The 22710-nt window shown below is 41.5% G+C and overlaps 1 protein-coding gene across 19 annotated transcripts in view; it reads right to left on the reverse strand.

Moving 5' to 3' along the window:
• The window catches only part of ROBO2 (roundabout guidance receptor 2), a 1374514-nt gene extending 1352462 nt beyond the window's left edge, over positions 1–22052 (reverse strand). For 4 of the 19 annotated variants that reach the window (XM_068270520.1, XM_068270513.1, XM_068270521.1 and 1 more), the window contains exon 1: positions 21271–22045. In XM_068270520.1, the coding sequence (XP_068126621.1) occupies positions 21271–21394 (124 nt within the window). In that variant the 5' untranslated portion in view covers positions 21395–22045. Of the gene's footprint in view, positions 1–21270 lie in introns of all 19 variants that reach the window. The other 15 variants (XM_068270505.1, XM_068270506.1, XM_068270509.1 and 12 more) reach the window with 8 other exon arrangements.
• Between the last annotated feature and the right edge of the window lie 658 nt (positions 22053–22710).

Raw genomic sequence — 22710 nt, forward strand, 5'->3', positions numbered from 1 at the left:
TAAAATCACTGCGGCTCCACTCCAAAATGCTTGCCCATGTGTCCCCATCCAAAATCGCCGCTTCAATACGCATAGGAAGTGGGGTAGAACATCCGGATTTTTAGCCAGTGTGTTGTGCGCTCTCCGGTTCTCATTGGTTTGTATTGGCCGGATGGTGCAGTCCGGCTCCACTCCGGATACGGCTGCCGGACAAAACGGACGCATGTGAACGGACGCATAGGCTTTCATTGCTATGCCGTGCGTCCGTTCCGTCCGTTCTGCATGCGGTCCGGCTCCGGCACGGCGATTCCGGACGGCGACCGCTAATGTGAACCGGGCCTAAGAGAAGATTTTTGCAAAAATACACTATCATTATTTCGCTTTGAATTGAGTGAAAATGGGGAAAACTACATTTTTACAGTAAACATTTTTGCTGTGAAAAAAAAGCACAATATTTTACCGCAAAATTTGCGCAGAAAATGTGAAAAACCGTGAAACTTATTAGCATTTTCGCTCAAAAATTCTACTTAACATTATTTTCGCAAAAATGAATGCAAAAAGGATATTGGCATTTTCACTCATCCCTGTAGATGAGCAAGGGAGCATGTTTATAACTTTAGAGTGTGTCTGAAATGGGGCCCTCGCAAATAAATATACATACCTGGGGCTTCCTCGATCTACCCCCCACCCCCCGCCTGTTTGCTCCCACGGCATCCTCTACTACCTCTCCATTTGCCTGCAACTGTCCCTGGAAAATACATCAGTCGGGGCCAGATGGCTCATGCACAGTCTGGCCAGGTGCGCTCCCCTGTCGTGAATGCGGCGGGAATGCGCAAGTGGCAGTGATAGGCATGCGCAGTTGGTCCCAGACTGGAGGACTTTCTTGGGCCAATTGTCTGCAAACGGAAAGAGAAAAGAGGACACCGTGGGAACTATCCGGCCAGAGGAGAAAGCCCCAGATATGTATATTTTATTGATAATCATCTTAGGTTCCCTTTAAGAAATACATATATACATTTTTTTCCCTTTCTGCAACCAGTTTTTTTGTTTCTTTTTTTCACACTGAGAAAGGATCAGCTCCATCATGCCAGCCTTGGAAATCTCTTGTGACAATGAGCAGATTGAACAGCTGGACTGTGTAAGCACCTGTTATCGCCCCCTAGGGGAGCTGTGCGCATCCTGCGCTCATCAATGCATAGCCTGTTGCATGGGAAGCCTGATCAGAACATCTCCGGCCATCACCTCGTGTTCTATTCATGGAAGTTTGTGTTTGGTTTCTGACTTCTTCTTCTGAGCATTTTAAAAGGATCATAAATCTTGAATTGCATATTATGGAGCGTTAAGCTTGCATTCCTGCTTCTTTTTTAACACCTGCATTTTTTTACATGCAGGACCTTAATTTCAAAGGCTTCAGTAACTGTGTGGAGCTCAGAATCCCTGCAATGTACACACACGCCTATAGCATCTCAAACACATCACAAATGCATGATAAAAGCATAATCAATGCATCATAAAAGCAATGCAATTTCTTTTAAGTCCTACTTCCTTCTGGTTGCATTTAACTCTTTTTGAAAAGCTGTATGTGTCGCTGTATGCAGAGCACACTTTAAGGGGAATCTGCCAGTTTCCAGACTTCTGTGCTGATGCTCTGACTCTAATACATTATATCACTGGCTCGGAATGAGCATGCAGAGATCAGAGGCTTGACTCTGGCCTGACTACTTTGGTTGCATGCTTGTTGCAGGTGTGACTCTAGAACAATTAAAGCCAAAGCTAGCATCATAGGAAATGAAGATGGCAAACTCGGTATTACTTTCATATTAGGTTCTCTTTAATCCAAAGAAGTCGCTTGTAGGATGGTTTTGCAGCTGTCCAGCATGCTTCAGGTGAGTGTTTTCATATCCAGCATGCAACAACTACTGATCCTAACTACAGCATCTCTGAGGCCTTTTACACTAGGAGTCAAAGCCTGCATTGTGTTACCCTATTTTACTACGAGGGGCAGCAAGAGCCAGGGGAGGACTGGCCAGAGGGGAAGGGGGAGATTTCCCCCTGGCCTGACCGTCATATAATGATTTATGGCTGGTGCAGAGCCTGCTGCATTCCGGTTTTTGTATTAGGCAATGTGAAACACTAGGCTGGCTGAGGGAAATAAAAGTGCTAATACCAAGCAATTAGAAGGCGGGTAAGCTGGTAAATGTGTGTGCAAGATGCAGAGCAGAGGCTTGCCTGCAGGGTCCATAGAAAAAAGAATCCGTTTGCTCTCACCATCATAGCTCCCAACTGTCCCACTTTTGAAGGGATAGTCCCTCTTTGGACCTAAGTGTGTGTGTGGGGGGAGGGGGGAATGGGGGATGAGCCTTGGTGAATTAAGGCGGCCATACAGCTGTCGACTCGGCTATCAACCAACTGTTTTGATAATTACTATCGAATTGAATGAAAATTGGTGCCGCCAAAAGCATGCCCAATCGACAATTTGACTGATTTCGGGTGGAAATTAGTCGAATCTGATATGAAGGGAAATCTCAGGCTGATGTGGTTGATCGGTAACGGCGTGTGATAATCACGAACAGCGAAAAACCCTGGATGTCGTCCCTCCAAATGTATTATGTGACCTCCAATGCTGTGCAGTTAAACTTTACCTGTCACTGTGTCCTGCAAGTATCCTTGCTGTATTTCCGCAGGGGCGCCCCAAATGACTACTGGAATATAGCAAGTGGGGCGCGTGTGTGACGCCATTTGGGCTGAGGCTGTCATGATAATGGGCCTCTAGATTGTTTTTTACCCCCGGGTCAAAAGGTCCCAGTCCTCCCTGGTAAAAGCCTTGAAAGCTTATGGACAGTGTCGGACTGGGAGGTGCAAAAACTGAGGAAATCCACCTGCTGGCCAAGCAGCAGTAACCCTGTGTTATCACTCCCAATAGAAACCTGCAGCAAGTCTTTAGAGATTGCTCGAACCTCCGATTTTAGGTTCACGAACCTCGAACACGAACTTCCGCAAAAGTTCGGGTTTGCACAAACTTCGCGATCCGCAATAGACTTCAACACTGTGAGCAGAAACACCTAATTACTGCTGCTTGGCCAGCTAGTGGATTTCCTCAGCTTTTCCAGCTCCCAGTCCGACACTGCTTACAGAGACTTTCACATCTATTGCGTTCCATTACAGTGCACCAGAAGTATCCGATCCGACGCAAGGGCTGCAGAGTGTTACCGCAAGCACCCCGCTTAACCCACGGTGCTTGTGGTAATTGAAGTCTATGGGTGACGCAGTAAGTGTAAACGACGGAGCGCTGTGTGTCCCACCGCTCATGCGTGGAGTAGACCAAAGGGAAGCAGCAGGAGTTACGTCACTGAGCGGGGGGCGGTGCTATGCATATGACCCCGTCGGCGCACTCTGCTGCTGGGCCATATGAGTGAGGCTTTCTGTGTTGCGGTGCGATGCTGCAGAAGTGTTTTGTGAGAACATTCAGAATCAACTTTATTCGCCAAGTATGACGTTTATCGCACACAGAATTTGTTTGTGAGTGCGATAAATGTTGTATTTGGCGTATAAAGGTCTTGCTCATCCCTATTTCACATTACTGTTGTCATGGCTGAAGAGCAACTGGATGGTACATTTTAATATGTGTATTCAGTTTTTTTTCATCACCAATCTGAGTTTGTGGCCATTTAATAACAAAAATGGAATTTCCCTTTAACTTGCTTACCTAAGCACAAGGCTGCAGTATTCACCCGGCCTGCTGATCAGTACATTAGCATTGGTGATTAGAGGACAATACTGAAGCCATTTATTACCAAAGGCAATACCAGCAATGACTTCAGTGCTACATTTACAGCAATCGTTAAGCAGAGTTTCAGATAACAGGTTATCAATAGGCATGATTACGAAGGATGGGGAACAGTGGAAAATTTTGGACAAAGTAAGAGGTGCAAAAACCTATATTGGATCTCTAAAATATCTAAAAAATTATACCTGAGTTCTATTAGAAAAGCTAGAACTAGATCTAGACAAAGACAAGACAAATAACATTTATATCGCGCTTTTCTCCTTACGGACTCAAAGCGCCAGAGCTGCAGCCACTAGGACGCGCTCTATCGGCGGTAGCAGTGTTAGGGAGACTTGCCTAAGTTCTCCTACTGAATAGGTGCTGGCTTACTGAACAGGCAGCTCTAGAAAACCTAGAACTCATTTATGATAAAACGGCATCAGAACAGCCTGGATTTACCAAAGAATACATTTACATGTACATTCTGTACACCAGTCACCAGGGATGAAATCTGATTTGCAGAATTTTTAATTCCGACTAACGCATCAGAATTTTGCAATTTCAAGTTGCTAGCTTAAACTCGGAATTTACAGAATCCCGACGTGCGAATTCCGAATGTTATGAGAAATTCCGTTCATGTAATGCACAAACTTTTTTTCCGCATTAATAGCTAAAATTGCCTACAGAGTACACTCTAAGGACATAAAAATAAAAATTCTATCTGAAATTGTAATTCATTGTGAACATATCTTCCCAATTTTGCACCAACCATAATTAATCTTAGTATTTACTGATGTTTACTGTCCCTAATTTCTCTGATTAAATCTGTGGTTGTCGGAGACCTAAGGCTCACCTGGTCCGATAAGTACAACCACAAGGATGGAAAGGATACTGTTGGCCTGTTGAGATTGTGAGGCTTAAAGAGACTCCGTAACAAAAATTGCATCCTGTTTTTTATCATCCTACAAGTTCCAAAAGCTATTCTAATGTGTTCTGGCTAACTGCAGCACTTTATACTATCACTGTCTCTGTAATAAATCAATGTATCTTTCCCCTGTCAGACTTGTCGGCCTGTGTCTGGAAGGCTGCCAAGTTCTTCAGTGTTGTGGTTCTGCTATGAACTCACCCTTCCAGGCCCCTCTCTGCACACTGCCTGTGTGTTATTTAGATTAGAGCAGCTTCTCTCTTCTCTCTTATCTTTTACAAGCTGGATAAATCATCCTCTGAGCTGGCTGGGCTTTCACATACTGAGGAATTACAAACAAGGGCAAAGCTGTTTGCAGGAAGAAAAGAGCAGCCTGAAACTTCAGTGCATGGGGGAAAGAAACACACAAATGATCTCTTGAGATTCAAAAGGAATGCTGTATACAGCCTGCTTGTGTATGGATGTATTTTTCTATGTGTGGACATACTGTACATCAACCTACTTCCTGTTTTGGTGGCCATTTTGTTTGTTTACAAACAAACTTTTAAAAACTGTTTTTAACCACTTTTAATGCGGCGAGGAGTGGTGAAATTGTGACAGAGGGTAATAGGAGATGTCCCCTAACGCACTGGTATGTTTACTTTTGAGCGATTTTAACAATACAGATTCTCTTTAAGGCGGCCACACACCATACAATTTTTCAAATATCTGTTCAATTTAAGAATTGCAATCAATTTTTCTGACTGATTGTAACATTTCAAAAATATGACCAATGTACCACACACATATGTTCAATGTTACCCCAATTATAATAAAAATGATTGAAAACTCTGAGAAAATTGCTTGGGTGTGTATATTGATAAACTGACAATCTAACACACACCATACAATCTTTAGAAAGATTGAAGAAAAATATCTGACATTCCAGATCGATAAAAATCGAAGAAAACGGGAAATCCTATCGGATTTTTCAGTCTAATGAAAAAAAAGCTTTCGATGTTTTCGGGAGATACGATCGTTTTATCGAATTGCCATAAAATCGGATCATTTTATTGTATCGTGTGTGGCCACCTTAAGGCCTGATCCTAAAAGGTACATACACACCTCAAACATAAATTGGTCTAAATGAACATTGACAAATGTTCAGTGAAGGTTAACAATCTTAAATGACCAACCTGTATACAAACGTGAACGATCCAAGAAAAAATAAATTGGCAGGTAATGCGGAAGTGATGTCAGAACTGCAATTAACTGAAATGATTAATATCAGTACAAACATGAGCAATTATGAACGATCGCGTGGCGTGTGGGATGTACACAACAAGATCATTATACATCAATACATTAATTGTACACACTCAATTTGATGAATGATGTTTGGTGGAAAAAAAATCCAAAAAGATGGATCACGACTGACTCCCAATATCGGTCATTTGTTGCCATCAGTGGTGGTCAGTCATGTGCAGTTGCTTACCCAAAATAATAGAGTTCAGTCTGGTATTTATTAAAAGTAGTAAGAATTGGTTAGCACTCCAGCTTCTCAAGTGAGCAAGTATTTTATTCTTCAATCATGTGTCAACACAAGGTTAACAATTGTTTCGGGGCCAGCGAGGGTCCCCTTCATCAGAACAGTGCAGACAAACCATGTTACAAATAATACACCTCCTTAAATACACTAACAAACAACAGTAACTCCCACAATGAGAGGATGCACCTCCCCTCTAATTATGGACATCAACAATCAATTTCTCAAGATCTATGCAAAATCCATCAATGCTACATATTGCATCATGATTGTACATACTATTATAAGTCATATGGATGCACAAAGTGCTTAGATTGCCAAGAGATTCCTACAAAAGTTCATGCATATCCCTGTCACTCAGCTCACCTTTGAATTGATTGGAGTTCAAAAACGCGCTGTAGCAGCGGGAACACCCGCTCTGACCGTTACTCCGGTCTCGTAAGCCTCCCGAGTATGGTCTCCATGGTGACCACTAACCCAGAGGGCCAAGCGCGGAGAACCTCCAATCAGCGCTCGCCGGGCGGGGGCAGAAGCAATTTATTGGTATTTATTAAATGTGTGTACGTAGCTTAACTGTTATCGCGTGATATATTATTATTATGCCATGGTCTGTAATGTGAAACCACCTTTGTGGAACCTCTGCTTGCTACTGCATTTTTGTTTGCTTCTATTTTTTAACATCAGTAAAACACTAATTGAATTTAAAAAAAAAAACATAATTAATCTTTATTATGGTTAGTACACATCTTCACACATATGCAGTAACCATCATTAGTGCAAAACACAATGTATTGGCAATGTATTACAATTGCTCAATTTTGGAATGCAAACTCGGAATCTGCAAAATTTGGTAATGTGGAATTTCACTTTTTTTTCTGATTCAGTATTTGGCAATTCTGACTTGCTAATTTACTTGCCTTTCGGCAACCCACACTCTGTTCAGATATTACCTAGGATAAGTGTTGCAAACGTTTGCCATCTAAAGTAAACAATTTATAGAAAAAATCAGTCCAGGTTTTCTGTATCACCAATGTTCTCCAGTGTTCTATGACATTAACCATTTCAGCCTACAGTGTCAAAATCGTATGCATCCGAGCAATCCCATTCATTCGCCAATAACTTTATCGCTACTTATCACAATTAATTGATCTATATCTTGTTTTTTCCGCCACTAATTAAGCTTTTTTTTGGGTGGTACATTTTGCTAAGATTTATTTTTTTCTAAATCCATTTTAACAGGAATATTAAGAAACAAATGGAAAAAAATCATTATTTCTAAATTTTTGGCCATTATAGTTTAAAATTAATACATGCTACCATAATTAAAACTGATGTATTTTATTTGCCCATTTGTCCAGGTTATTACACCGTTTAAATTATGTCCCTATCACAATTTATAGCGCCAAAATTTGATTTAGAAATAAAGGTGCATTTTTTTCAATTTGCGTCCATCACTATTTACAAGCTTATAATTTTTTTTTTGACAAATCAATTTTTATTGATTTTCATTAGAAAACACGTACAAACAAGTACACGCAGGTACTCAAGGAACATTAGATAAGAAGGAAAAACAGTGGTACACATACTGAATATACAAGAGGTAAATCTTACAGGAGCAGTAGCATCAAGTATCTTATGCAGTATGAAGATACAGTTTTATAACAGTACATATATAGCAGTTGAGTAGTAGATTATTGATTGCATCAAAAGCATGTCAAACATGCGCATATTCCTCAATTTGGACAGTATAATCGTGACTGTACCATCTGTTGGGAGAAGTTAGGAAAGGAAAGAAACGAGACGAAAAGGGGGGAGAAGAAGGAAGAGATGGAGTGTAGTGAATGGAAAGGAGTGAGAGTCCAGTGCTTACCTCCATAGACCAAGGCTAATGAAGGTATTGCAGAGTATAAATCAGAAAATAGCTAAGTTAGTACTGTAGTTCAGTCCTCTGGGCCTGCAGGAAGAGCTTCTACGTTGTTATACCATGGGGCCCATATTTTATCGAATCTACGGGAATCTAAAGGAAAGAAACGAGACGAAAAGGGGGGAGAAGAAGGAAGAGATGGAGTGTAGTGAATGGAAAGGAGTGAGAGTCCAGTGCTTACCTCCATAGACCAAGGCTAATGAAGGTATTGCAGAGTATAAATCAGAAAATAGCTAAGTTAGTACTGTAGTTCAGTCCTCTGGGCCTGCAGGAAGAGCTTCTACGTTGTTATACCATGGGGCCCATATTTTATCGAATCTACGGGGGCAGTTACGGCTTTTGTACGTCAATCGATATAAAGGTAGGCTTTTCATAATAGTGTACTTCCAGTGATTAAAAGAGGGGGGCTTATCTGATTTCCAGGTGTGTAGTATTTCTTTACGGCCATAGAAGCATAATATTCTAATTAGGTATTGGGGGTGTTTGCCCAGTGGAGTATCATCCAGTAGTCCCAGTAAAAATGCCCTAGGGGACAGTATCAACAAGCTTATAATTTTATAAAAATATAATAAGATACTATCTTGACATGCATATTTAAAAATTTCAGACCCTTAGGTAACTATTTATGTTGTTGTTTTTTTTTATTGTAATTTTTTTTATTATTAAAAAATGTATTTGGTAAATGGTGTGGGAGGGAAACAGATAATTTTAAATGTAAAATAATGTAATGTAATGTAAAAAATGTATGTGGGTGTAGTTTACTATTTGGCCACAAAATGGCCACAGTCAAAAAAGTCCTGGAGCATACGATCACGCTACCAGGAACTATAAGAAGGCTGTAATATTTTTTTATTTTTTTTTTAGAAATACAGCGATCTCTGATTAGAAAGCATCGTTTTTTCTGTGGGGGACTTAGATCTGACCGGGGGGGGGGGGGGGGGGGGTAACGTCAGGCAGCGAGAGCACGAGTGGGAGCGGCAGCTCTTGGTGTCCATACCCTGTATACTGTAACAGCAGGTGTGGAGATTAAACCCGACCCCTACCAGAAGGTGTAACATCCCTCCACCCAGGGTGGACTTGGTTTGCAGTAAAGATATTTCAACACAGGCGCCAAAATAGGATAAAAGTTTTAAAAAACGTTTAAAAAGGGAGGTAGTGATGTACTTACCAAGTAGGCTCACAACAGTCAATGAAACACTGGCAAAACCTAATTAACATTTGCTCCTGTTATAGGACAAGTGTGCTTCCTGCCTTAATGTACGCAGCCCTTTAATGATACAATTGTAGTGAACAATCAACCTTCTTATCCAATAATAATCGAAAGGTATTGATGGGAAGGCATCGATTGGGCCAAAAAGGGGAAAAAATTATAACCAATTCAATTATTACAAATGGAATCGATCCATAAAACGGATTGATTAATCAATTGATATATCGCTAATTTGTTTTCGAATTGGCAGCATCAACAGTGACCAATCTTATCGATCGGAAGGTCGATCAATCGCTAAAATTGTATTGTCTACCTTTAGTAAATTAACTCCAATGTATTATTTTAAAATAAGCAAGTTGGATCAATATAACCGAACAGCCAGGCTTATTTAGTAACACAAGGAACAAAATACATTACAACCACAATTAACCAGCAGCATTAATGCCTCATTGATCTGATTACACAGTCAACACTTTGCAGATCCCCATTACTTCTTGCACTGAGCCTTAAAAATAAGCACCATTGGAAAGTTTCACATCTGTGCTTATTAAGGTAGCACTCTGCAAAGTTTCATTAACTTATGCATTCAGTAATACGACATCTGTAAATTGTGTTTGTAGAACATGCCCTGCTTCTGTCAGCTGCAAAACACTTTCTCATAAAATTCACATAAGTGGTCTAGCTAAATAGTTTTCTTGATCAGAAGAAAGACACAGAAAATTGTTTCCCAGCACCAGATAACACAGTATATGTATTAATTACAAAACAAATTTGCAATGGAATTTTGGCTCAAAAACCAAATTTAACATTATATTCGTGAAAATGAATATGAAAAGTATATTGGCATTTTCCCTCATCACTGCATACTACATCTAAACCTAACCCAACTCTCACACAGTGCCTAACCTTAAAACCCCACTTCCTGAATCCTGATACCTAACCCTAAATTCCTTTCTTGACGTCTAACCCTAAAACCCCCCTTCTTGATGCCTAACCCTAAAACCCCCTTCCTGATGCCTAACCCTAAAACCCCCTTCCTGATGCCTCACCCCAAAACCCCCCTTCCTGACACCTCACCCCAAAACCCCCCTTCCTGATGCCTAACCCTAAAACTCCACTTCCCGATGCCTAACTCTACCTCCCCCCCATGATGCCTAACCCTAAAAACTGCTTTCCTAACCTAGATGGGCCCAGGTGCCCAAATTTCTGCTTTGGGTGCCCAATAGCCGATATTTGCAATAGTGCCCATGGGGCACCCACAATTGTCCATTAGCAGCAGTTCTTCTTCTGATCCATTCTGCCTGCCCATTGGTCTGCTGCTGGCCAGTATAGGAAACTTTATGGCACAAGACTGAGTACCGACAACTGGCAGCAGACTGAGTATTCATTAACCACTTCACCCCAAAGGCGTTTTTACCCTAACGGACAGGAGTGATTTTCACCTTTCAGTGCTCAAGCTCATCCCTTTCATTTGCCAATAGCTTAATCACTACTAATCACAATGAAATTATCTATACCTTGTTTTTTTTTTCCCACCAATTGGGCTTTTTGGGGTTGATATTTGTTTTTAGTAATTACTTTATTTTCTACGCTTTTTAAAGGAAAAACAAGGAAAAAATGAAAAAATACACTATTTCTCCAATTTCATCCCCTATAGTTTTAATATAAAACACTGCTGCTGTGCATAAAACCCACACATTTTATCTGCCTATTTTTCCTGGTTATTACAAGATTGTAACTATGTCTTTAGTATAGTATTTGGAAATAAAGGTGTATTTTTTCTCTGGTGGTTTTTTCCCCCTTTTTTCACGTGCACGTGCACAGGAATGCGGGAGTGCGCACGTTTTTATAAGTCAACTTGTCATTAAGTGGTTAAATAAAGTATTACAAATTGCAAATTAGTGACGGTTTCCTGGTCTACCTACAGTAAACAGTCTGGCTGCAATGGGTTAACACACATCGCTATCCTGCTCTGAGCTAACTCACATCAGCAGTGGATGCATCACCTGTCAAGCAGCTTCTGTATTCTCTTATAAGCACCATTTCAGAATTCAGCTTATTTATTTTGCTCTATGTTGATGTTCCCGTAAAGTGCTGCTTCGCTTATGTTGCAGCTGCGATTCTGAAGCTGAAATTGCAAATAGTATTTATTACTGTAATAGGTTTTAAATCCACACACACTACAAGTATCTACTCTACCCTGCTAGGAATGCCTGAGTGATGCTTGATGCCGCAGGGATCCATTCCGCAGGTGTTTAGAGCTGATAGTTTGTATAGATGTGGAAGTGGGTGGTGGGGTTATGAAGACTGGTGCGCAGTGACACAGGAGCAGCCTTACAACCGCATGACAGCTTGATGTGCTAATTTCTGTAGATAAGAGAACTACGATCTATTTTCCACTCTATTAATGCTGCTAGAATTGTTGGGTGCAAGCGGCAAAAATTCTCCCACATGTCCATAATCATCATTAGAGGTCTGAAACCCTCCACCCCCTCCATCATGAAAACAAAATTCATTGCATTAATAATTGAAGTCTCACTTAAGTTGATTTTGAACACTTAAAGGTGGCCAAACACTGGTCCATTTGTCATCAGATCGACCAACAGATAGATCCCTCTCTGATCGAATCTGATCAGAGAGGTATCGTATGGCTGCCTTTACTGCAAACAGATTGTGAATCGATTTCAGCATGAAATCGATTCACCATCTGTGAAGCTGCCGCTGCCGCCGCCCCCCCCCCCCCCCTGCCGGCGCGAGTCCCCCTGGTCTCCGCTGTCTTCTTCTCCGCTCTGGGCTCCAGGGCTGCAGCTTCACTGTACTTCCTGTCTGGGGAAGTTTAAACAGTAGAGGGCCCTCTATTGTTTAAACTTCCTGTCTGGACAGGAAGAAGTGAAGCCTGCCGGAACCCAGCGGAAAAAGAGCAGCAGGGACAGAGGGGATACGCGCCGGCTGGATCAGGTAATGTATTGCTGCTAGCGTCGGTCGGCAGACATTCGAACGCCGCTATCGACGCACTCCCGACCTACCGGCGATCGAGTGAAATCTTGCGCATTGGACGGATCGATGGGAATGATCGATTTCGGATGGAAATCGATTGTTCGGTTAGCGTTTGCGCAACGATTTCACAGCAGATTCGATCACAGTGATCGAATCTGCTGTATATCGGTGGGAAAATCGTTAGGTGTATGGGCCCCTTAATGTGGAATATCATTCAATGATACCCTTTCACCCTTCCCTTGAGCTGTATCACATAATGGTGCCAACAGAAACTGCACTATGATCCTGCAGCCAGAATATTCCATTCCATGCACAGAGATGAGAGATAAGCCTCTGTTTGCTAAGCAATTTAGGTTATGCTCACGTTTTGCAATGTATCCACATAAAATATGTTAAATTAGAAAACATGCAGTGCCCACACAAGCCCACTGGTTAACATGGGCACTGCATTCCCATGTGGCACGTGGTTGTGGAAAAATGTAGTTTTCTGCATATACTATCCACAAGTCTTTAAAGAAACTCTTGCAAATGATTTCTTATTGATGCACTAGATCTATTTCTTATCAATGCATTAGATCTGTCTGAGGTTTCGAAATTGCTCCTATCCAAATGCTGATAAGAGTTCTTACACAATCATCTAGAACACAGGTGCTGAGCTCCAGGCCTGGAGGGCCAGATCCATACTAGTATTTAGGAAGGACTGAGAAAGAGAGGAATGTGTTCTACTTGATGGACCACACCTATCCTGATTCAGACCCATCAATTAATTTGAGCTGTGTCAAAAATGTGAGAAGACTTTGCCCTCGAAGGACCGGTTTGACATCCCTGATCTAGAACAAGAGAGTCGTAAGGTGGACATTATTATTTTATGCAGTACTATGATGATGGTTTTTTTTTTATGCTTTTCTGTTTGTTTGATTTTTTTGTTTGTTTGTTTGTTTCTACTTTTCAAACTCATCTCATCAACACAAGGCCCAACTGTGATAAGAGCTTCATCGACCCTCTCCTCTGTTGAGCTATAATTTGCATAATTGTTTAGAGAAAAAAAGGCACAATTAAGAAACTCCTTTATTAAGGTTAATTATAGCACTACGATAAGACCGAAAAAAAGATAAAAAGCAAAACAAACAAGAAAGGGGACAGAGAGAAAGACAAACGAGGTCATATCCATGACCAGTCATCAAAGTGAATGGGAATCGTTTAAAAAAAAAAAAGCCAGATACATACCTAAGGAGAGGGAAGGCTCTGGGTCCTATAGAGCCTTCCGGCTTCTTATGTAAGTATTTGTTTTTTGGTTTTAAATGATCCCCATGATCGATTACTTAAAATACACAAATATAACAGTCCCTTAAAGATGATACTACCTGAATCAGTATACTGAACTGTTTTTTTAGCCTCTATTCTAACTCCATTCAGCTGGCTATACACTTATAGATTTCTACCCATTGTTCCCAAATTATTGATTCCTTTCAGAAAAGAATCGATTCAGAAAATCAATGAGCGTATGGTCACTTTTATGCTTTACTCTGCAGTATACTCACCTTTTAATGCTGTGTTTCCCAATAAGGGGTGGTATTCTTCTACCTCATCGTCCTCCAGATCTTCCAATCTATGTAAATCCAAGACTCAGTCGTGCAGATTAGGAGTAAAAAGTCAAGCTATCAACCTTTTAGCAAATCAAAGTCCCAAGTGAAATAGTCGGGAATGGCACTGAGTATTATTTACAGTTATTTTGTGAATCCCAAACAATGCTAAAGGCGTTTTTTATTTTTTTTTATTTAAAGAGAACCTGTACTGAGTAAAATTATTTAAAATAAACACATGAGGTAACTGCAAATGAACATTACATAGTTACCTTGACATCAGTTCCCCTCAGAAGCTCACCATTTTCTTCTTACAGTGATCCCTTCCAGTTCTGACAACATTTTGTCAGAACTGAAATATATCAGTTGCTGTCAGTTATATATCAGTTGCTGTCAGTTACAGCTGAGAGGAGAACTGATGTGTCCATGTTTCCCTATGGCTCAAGTGGGCGATGTTACAGTTTAACAGGAAGCTGTTATGGGGTAATAGCCATTTTCAAAATGGAGGACGGAGAATTCCATTGATCACAGTGGACAAACAGGACGCAGGAGAGGAAAAATAGATTGAGGAGTAGACTACACAGGAGGTAAGTATGACTTGTGTATGTTTATTTTGACTTTTAAAGTTCAGTTCAGGTTTTCTTTAAGAAAAAAAGGTAAACATTTTTCTTTAAGAAAAAAAGGTAAACATTTTTCTTTAAGAAAAAAAGGTAAACATTTTTCCTGTCAAGTAAAACTGAAAAACAAAAAAACATTAAAACTATTCTAGAGTACCGTAGCTGAAATGCAGGAAAACATGAATAGACAGAGCAGGTCTTGCATGGTTATTGGCTGTGGCTAGGGATGGCCCGAAATGCAGAATCCCGATTCCGCTTTCCTAAAGTGTCTCTCCGATTCCATACATTTTTGTGGAAATTCCATTTTCCTATTTTCGTACATTCCCGAAGAATTTTTTTTTGGGGGGGGGGGGGGGGGGCGGGGGAGGAGGTGTTATTTTTGTCATAAAATGTTGTTAATTGTAAAAAATTTAAAAAAAATTTAAAATTATTCGGAATCCGCTATTTTTTGTGGATGTATTCTGTTATGAGGAAGCCGCATTTCCCATTGGCAACCACAGTACACTTCTGCATTCTCTGATTGTCTAATACTTCAGAAATCGTGTAATTAGCCTAAAAATATCCGCTCTAATTCGATTTCCATGGAAAAATTCTGCATTCCCTGATTGGCACAATGCTACCAAGTTCTGTTTGGCTTAAAATTACCGCAGTAATCTTATTTACCAAGAAAAAAATCTGCATTCCCTGATTGGTCTAAAATGTTCGCAGTAATCCGATTTAAGAGGGAAAAATCTGCATTCTCTGATTGGTCCAATCCTTCCTGTGATTGGGCTAAAGTAACAGTAATGAAGTAATTTCACGGAATTCGGATTTCCGCATACTGATTTTGGCCGCAGTGAGCCCATTTCCAATTGGAAACTCGGAAATCAGAATTCCACAGACATTTTCTGACCATCCCTAGCCGTGACATCATTCCATTATTGGTACCTAAATCATTCCATGCAGCCAGCAGAGTATATTGAGGAGGGTTTAGTGTGAACTCCATGACCCTACCAGCTATCCAATGGCTGGGCTTGTCTGCATACTGAGAACAGCAGGGAGTGCTTTGGAACAAGTTGAGGCAAAGCTTACTCCTATTTGATTCCTTAAAATATTCCACAGCCTTCCCCTAAGTATAATGACACTAACAGCATACAGAGGTATGTAAAATAATACAGATTACACTGCCAATGGTAACAAACAGAACTACACAGAGTAACCTATTCATTGACTGTTCCATGTTCAGCGTCACTTTAGGAAGGTTTGCTTGGCTGTTAAAAGCTTAATCTACTTCTGAAGCCAATCATAAAACAGAGAAGTAAATATTTGGGGTAATTTCCTCTACTTACAGGCAGGGGCGTATCTAGGTAAAATAGAGCCTATGGCAAACACTGAAATTGCACCCCCCTCCCCCAATCAGAGCCCCCTTCCCCTCTAAAAACAGCATAATTTCTCTCGTACATGTGTTCTCGTTGCCTCAGGATATTGCTAAAGGTACTTTTTGGGGAAATATATCTTCTTATTCCCTCTCTGTCCTCTTTTCTAACGCTAAGCTACGTGACCCCTACATACATACATTAAGTAGCCAAGTTCCTCAGGCATGGCGGCGCAGCACAGGGGCAGATGTGGCACCCATGGTGCTGTGGAACCCATGGCACAAGCCATGCCTGAACCTCTCTAGACAGGGTCGGACTGGGACACTGGGGGCCCACCAAAGAAATTTCAACCTGGGGCCCACACATCCCATGATTGCAGTGAAAAAACGGGCGTGACCATGCACCAGAAGGTGGGCGTGGTCATGATGTATTATGGACAGGGCCAAATGTACATGATCTTAGCAGCATTGTAATTCAGAGACACTGCTGCCCAGCAAAACTTTGCCTAGAGTCCCCTCCTTCAATATAAAGTAATGTCCTACTTTGCAGAGGTTGCGACCGCAGAGGTTGCGACCGCATCAGGGCCCTTGGGCCAAGGGGGCCCCAAAAGGGCCCTCCCTCAACTACAGTATTACCTCTCTATTGGTCCTGTGCTCATAATAATCACTTCTATAGATACTTTGAACAGTGGTAATCATTAACAAGCTATTTCCTATCCCTTTCTTGACCCTCTGACACTGTAGTTGCCATTGGCAGGTTTTGGTGCGTCATATCAATTATGTATAGAGTGCCTGGGGGACCCCATTGTAAAATTTGCATCAAGGCCTACAGCTCCTTAGCTACGCCACTGCTCTCAGCATGAGGGGTTACAGCACTGAGAAGAGAATTTTTGTGCTGCAGGCAGCAATTGGAGCTCTGTCAGACAAGGAGGAGGGCCCACCAGAGACCTGGAGGCAGGGCCCACCGAGGGAAAAAACTGTACTACTGTGACCCAGTCCAACCCTGCCTCTAGATACGCCTCTGCTTACAGTGGGCTGCTGCTACAACTGCAAGGATAACTAATTTTAGTTCTCTATCTTGTCTTGGGACTCATACAGTGGCGGACTGCAGACCAAAACAGAAAAGTCACATGGTCACATCTGATTGGTTACCCGTTGGTTGCAGCCAGAAGAGATTGGATGTAAAAGAAATGTAGTTTTGAAATCACAGGATGGTGGTATAAGCTATTAGCCTGGAGCATGACAATCACAATTCCAAGATGGAATCCATAAAAAAAGACTGCTAAATGGAATGCATAACAATGTGCAGTGCTAATTTATTTCTTTTTGAACACACAGTGCATACAACTGTTAAGCCTAGCTATTCTTCTGTATTTGCCTTGACCGGAATTTCATTAAACAATACTTTATTTTTTAAAAATGGAATTCAATAGCCAAAGAAGCCCTTTATTTACAAAACTATTAATAAATGACAATAAATCAACATAAAGAACAAGAACCTTAAAACATCCCAGAATAAGCACAACCAGAGGGAGGGGCTATGAAGGTCACAAACAGGAAACAACACAGTCTGTAAGCAACACAGACACTGACTGAGAGACAACACTGCGCTGACACAGGAAAAGGAAATGGATCCCCCAAAGTCAACCACAACATAATAAAGTGTAATCTATACAAAAGACAGGTATTTGGCAACACTGATCTTTACCCGACCTCTGAAGCCCCTCCCCCATCTGCTGCGATGACAATGAAAATAACCTCAACCCATCTTGCAGACACCAACCCAGGGCTTCTGGGGGGTTGGGAACAGTACTGAAGGGGGCATTAAGGGGAAGGGGACAATAATAAATAAAATACATGAATTGGTTGGTACAGTATTAGCAAAGTTATGAAGAGGGCACTGATAAAGCTGGGTAGAGTGATTCAAAATATCCTAATGAAAATACTATAGCAATGAATTATGAACTGAACAGAGGCGCCAAAAGGATAAAAACAATATTTAAAATGTTTAAAAATGCTTAGGAGGCAGTGGTGGACTTACCTCCCTCAAACAGACACAAGAATGCTGTGTTATTCAACAAAGGTAAATCTAATGGTACACTCCAGGGGTTTAGTACAACGCGTTTTGCAGGTCTACACCCGCTTCATCAGGCAGTGAAAATAGGAGTACACAGCAGCGTAATGTCAGAGTCACACCTGGCTGCCTTTGTGATATAGCAATAGCAATAAGGTAGGCTTAAAATGAATCACTGTAACACAGGGGGCATTAATGGGGGGGGGGGGGGGCACTATAAAGAAAAGAGCACCAGAAGAGGGCACTATAATGATGGGGGTAGTTACTGTGTTCTTATTAGTACCCACACCCACTTTTAGCCATAACACCATCACCTTTCCCTCCACCCTCTTCCCCCTTTTCTCACGCTTAGTCCTGCCTGACTAAGAGCAACAGGTACCCTTTAGTCATGCCATTACTGTCCCAGACCCCCTCCCCTCCACTGCATAGCATAAAAGCAATAATGCACTGCAAAGGACAGCACCATCCGAACAATGGCAGCCTTGGCAGACATTTAAACCGAAATATAAAGCGCACATAAACCCTGTACGGCTTCACACATAATGCCTCCATTTGTTTATGTACTGCTGTAAAAGCAGAACTTTCCCAGCCATTCGCAGGTCTATCTTTTTATTGCTCTGATTATCCCTTTGCCCTGGCAGCCCAGGATAAGTGGCTGCTGGAAGTTCTCCATAGTAGTACTATATAGCAGTGCCTTTAATGCAACAAAGGAGACCCAGTAAGGATGGGCTGAGTGGCTGCCACTGGTGATGCTGCTACTGGGATCTTACTATCAATTATTTAAACTTTCCCTTTTTTTTCATATGTTGATGCTGCTCGTTAACCTCATATCACAACACAGAGCAGCAGGAAGAGGAAAACAGCACACGCCATGGTAACAACTGTGATTACAAAGCCTCTCGCTGACAAAAAGACATTACTACCAAATGACTTGGAGTATCTGCAGGAATGCAAAAAGGAACAGTCAGTCAGATATCCTGTTATACAAGATAGGATGCCACCTGGGCACAAGAGAACGCCAGCCCCCCCCCCCCCCCCCCACACACACACACACACACAAACATACACACACCATACCCCCCAGAATGGCAGTGTTTGCATGGCTACCAGCAATTCTAAAACCACCTTCAGAGATATTTGCTAAACATGGATCTATACAGCAATAGCAAGTGAGAAAAACAAGACCATTGACACCAAGCTAGATCATAAAATACTTTTTATCCTATATTCTGAAAATGTCTCTTAAAGGACCACTATTGTATAAAATGATAAAATTTAAAATACATGAAAACACATAAATGAAAAGTCCTAGAGTAAAATGTGCCATAAATCACTCTTCTCTTGTGTTGTTGTCACTCACAATAGGTGGTAGAAATCTGACAGATCTGACATGTTTTGGACTAGCCCATCTCCTCATGGGAATTCTCAGGTCTTCTTTATTTTCAAAAGCAATTAATGAACTGCAGTTGCTCAGTCCAACTGCCAGAATAGTGTGCACACAGTTGTGTGTGTGTCGAGACAGGAGGGGCGGGGGCAGGGGTGCATCTTTATATAGATCCTTTCCAGTGAGTGTTTTTTTAAAGAATAGATTAAAAACTGAGAATCCCCCATGAAGAGATGGACTTGTCAATAACCAGTAAGTGACAGCAACATAGGAGAAAAATTATTTATAGCTAATTTTACTCTGGAAGAAACAGAATTCTTATTTGTATGTGTTTACATGTATTTTTGAACGTTCCATTTTTTTGCATTAATAGTCCTTTAAAGTATTACAGTCCTTTGTTTAGGATTTTGTAAATAATGATTCCTCCCATTCTAGCAAGGTATCCTAGCATCAAATATCTGTAAATGCCTGTCATGTGACTAATAGTTACCTCCTCCTCTCCCTAAGTTCCAGCCTGACAGGTAATGATTGGCCCCCTGGCACATAGGGACACACCTCTTTCCAAAAGGTGTACAGTTCCTGGAAACTAAAACAGGCGTTTACAGAGATTTTTATACATTGGCACTAAGCTACTTTGCTAAAATGTGGGATGAGATTTAAGAAGGAAAAAAAAAATCCTCAAAATGAACTTAAAAGTGAACCTGTCACGTGTGACATCAGCTTGCCATGTTGTTATGTAGATAAAACACAGAAACTACGGGTACTTATATGTTTCAAATTCATTTTGATATTGCCAAGTGATCAGCAGTGGAAAACCAGTGGATCTGGTACTGATTCTCCAACCTATATCTGAGTGATACTTTGATATAAAAATCAATCCAGGCATTCTTATAACTTTTCAAAATTCCTGAATTTACATAAAAGCAAAAATGTTACCTTCATATTTACAAAAAAACCAAAAACCTAAGGACAAAACTTTCCAGGGACAAATGTATTTAAAGGAAACCTGAGGTGAGAGGGATATGGAGGCTGACATGTTTATTTCCTTTTGAATAATGCACATTGCCTGGCTTTTCTGCTGATCCCCTGCATCTAATACTTTAATCCATAGACCCTGAACAAGCATGCAGATCAGAGGTCTATGACAAATCTGACGAGATTACCTGCATGCTTGTTTCAGGTGTGTGTGATTTTAAAAAGATCAGCAGAACTGCCAGGCAACTGGTATGATTAAAAAGCAAATACATATGGCAGCTTCCATAGGTCTCACACCTCGGACTCCTTCCTTAACTCGCCCATGCCTAGGAACCACAGCCGCCTGTCTTGACATCTCTGTCTCTTGTGGCCCACAAGGGGTTAATGACAGACACGCAAAAACTTTAACATCTGCCATTTGCCAGCCGCCTCCTATCTGTCATCTTCCAGCTACTTCCCATTTCAGCCAAACTTAAGCTGACTGTGATTGTAATATCACAAAGCATTTTCCGTCCCTTTTCTCTATAAGCAATTCCTTTTAATAAGGTCAATCTAATTTACCTCTATAATCACATCAGCGGCAGAATATTAATCTTGCCACTGGCGTTGGCATCTCGCATCTTCCTAAACGACAGCATACGAGATTCCGCAGTGGTCCCTGTCCTAATTCAAACCGTAATCATCAAACCATCACCTTCTATAGGACACCTGGAATGCCAGAAACACAAACCAATCAGCTGGCCTCCAAAAAAAAGAACCCATACATGACACGCCGATGAACCTGCACGTGGCACGCTTACAAGACTGTCTCCGCTTAGCTCAAGAGTTCAGCCAAAATGTCAGCAAACCACTCAAACAAAAGTTCTAAAAGTCCACAGATGTCTGCCAACGACCAAAACAGCCCATAGCAACAGCAAGGTGCTATACCGATAGTAGGAAAGTTTCTCAGCCACTTACCACCTTTCCAGTTCTTGCCTTTGGTCCTGCTAACCTTGCTTAGAGATCCACCATGAAAGAAGAGCATGAAGATGAGTAGGATAAGTTCAGGGGTGATATTCCTGTGTCTCGGTGAAGATAACATGTCCGGATGATCATTTCACACCATTGCCAACATCTCCTTTGACTCCACAGTATCCCCTTTTCCCCCAGTGCTCTCTTTCTCTCTCCCTCTCTCTCTTAGCACAATGTCATTAATCACTGAAGAATCAGAGCACACAGTTGCTTTGCCATGGCTGGGTGTAGAAGCAATATCTCAAAGATGTAGCCCTCAGGAAAAAGCACATTTCTCAATCCTCCTGCTTCAGCAACACACAGAGCAAGGCTGCTGTGAGCACTGTGCTGCTAGTTCACGCAGGCAAATGCACACATCCTCTCTCTCTCTCTCTCTCTCTCTCTCACGCTCTCTCTCTCTCGCCACTTTGCTTATATTCAGGAGATATATCCCGCTTTTGTTTTCACCAAGAGATTGATTGACAAATATAAAAACTCTAATGACCGTGTCCAGCCAGGAGAGGAGAGAAAATATTGCCGGCGCTATGTCCACCAACAGAAGATAGCGGCAGTTGCGTCCTGACAGCTCAGAGCTCTGCCTGCCTGATCCTAATAGCCGTGCAGGCAACTAAATTGCTCTTTTAAGAGTAATAGGGTTTCAGTAAAAAGCTGATGTCTCTGGCACTTGGGTGGAAAGTGCAGGGTTTATGAAATCGCCATGAAGCCCGGATGAGATCAATGCAGAGCAGGGCTGCAAAAGGTCTCCGAGACTCTAAGCACCTAGGATATCTATTGCATTTCCTATTAGGCAGAGGAGGATGTTGGGATGCTGGGTACTGTAAAGTGTAAAATGTTCAGTTCTCAGGCTAGGCTCCATTGTACGAGTTCTTTTTTGGATCATTTGGTGATATAAAAATAGATTTTATGTATCTGGCTTGCAGTAATTATTGATGCCACCTTTTCAATTATTTATCCATGAGAGGGAGAGTACATGCTTGTTCTGTTTTATATTGCATGAAACGCAAACCAGATAAGAGTCCTCTCCAGCCTTAATGTGCTCTGTAGGCTTCCGCTACATATCTCAGGCACTTCCTCACGAGTGGCTCTGTGGCTATTGAGAGTTCCGGGAGCTTAACTGTTTGGGGAAGAGGAGTGGGGTGGGGAAGGAATTAAAGAGGAACTGTAAACCAGGACTGAACTTCATTCCAATCAGCAGCTGAGAACTCTTTTACCCTGAGAAATCATTACCTTTTCTCAAATAGATCATCAGGGGGGTCTGTTTGGCTGATATTGTGGTGAAACCCCTCCCACAGTGTGATGTCAGGACCATGGTCCTGACAGTTTCCTATCTGTGAACTTTGTTGCATTGTGGGAAATAGCAGCTGTTTCCAACAGCCAAGCAACCAT

This window comes from Hyperolius riggenbachi, chromosome 2, assembly GCF_040937935.1.
Source record: "Hyperolius riggenbachi isolate aHypRig1 chromosome 2, aHypRig1.pri, whole genome shotgun sequence".
Lineage (NCBI taxonomy): Eukaryota > Metazoa > Chordata > Amphibia > Anura > Hyperoliidae > Hyperolius > Hyperolius riggenbachi.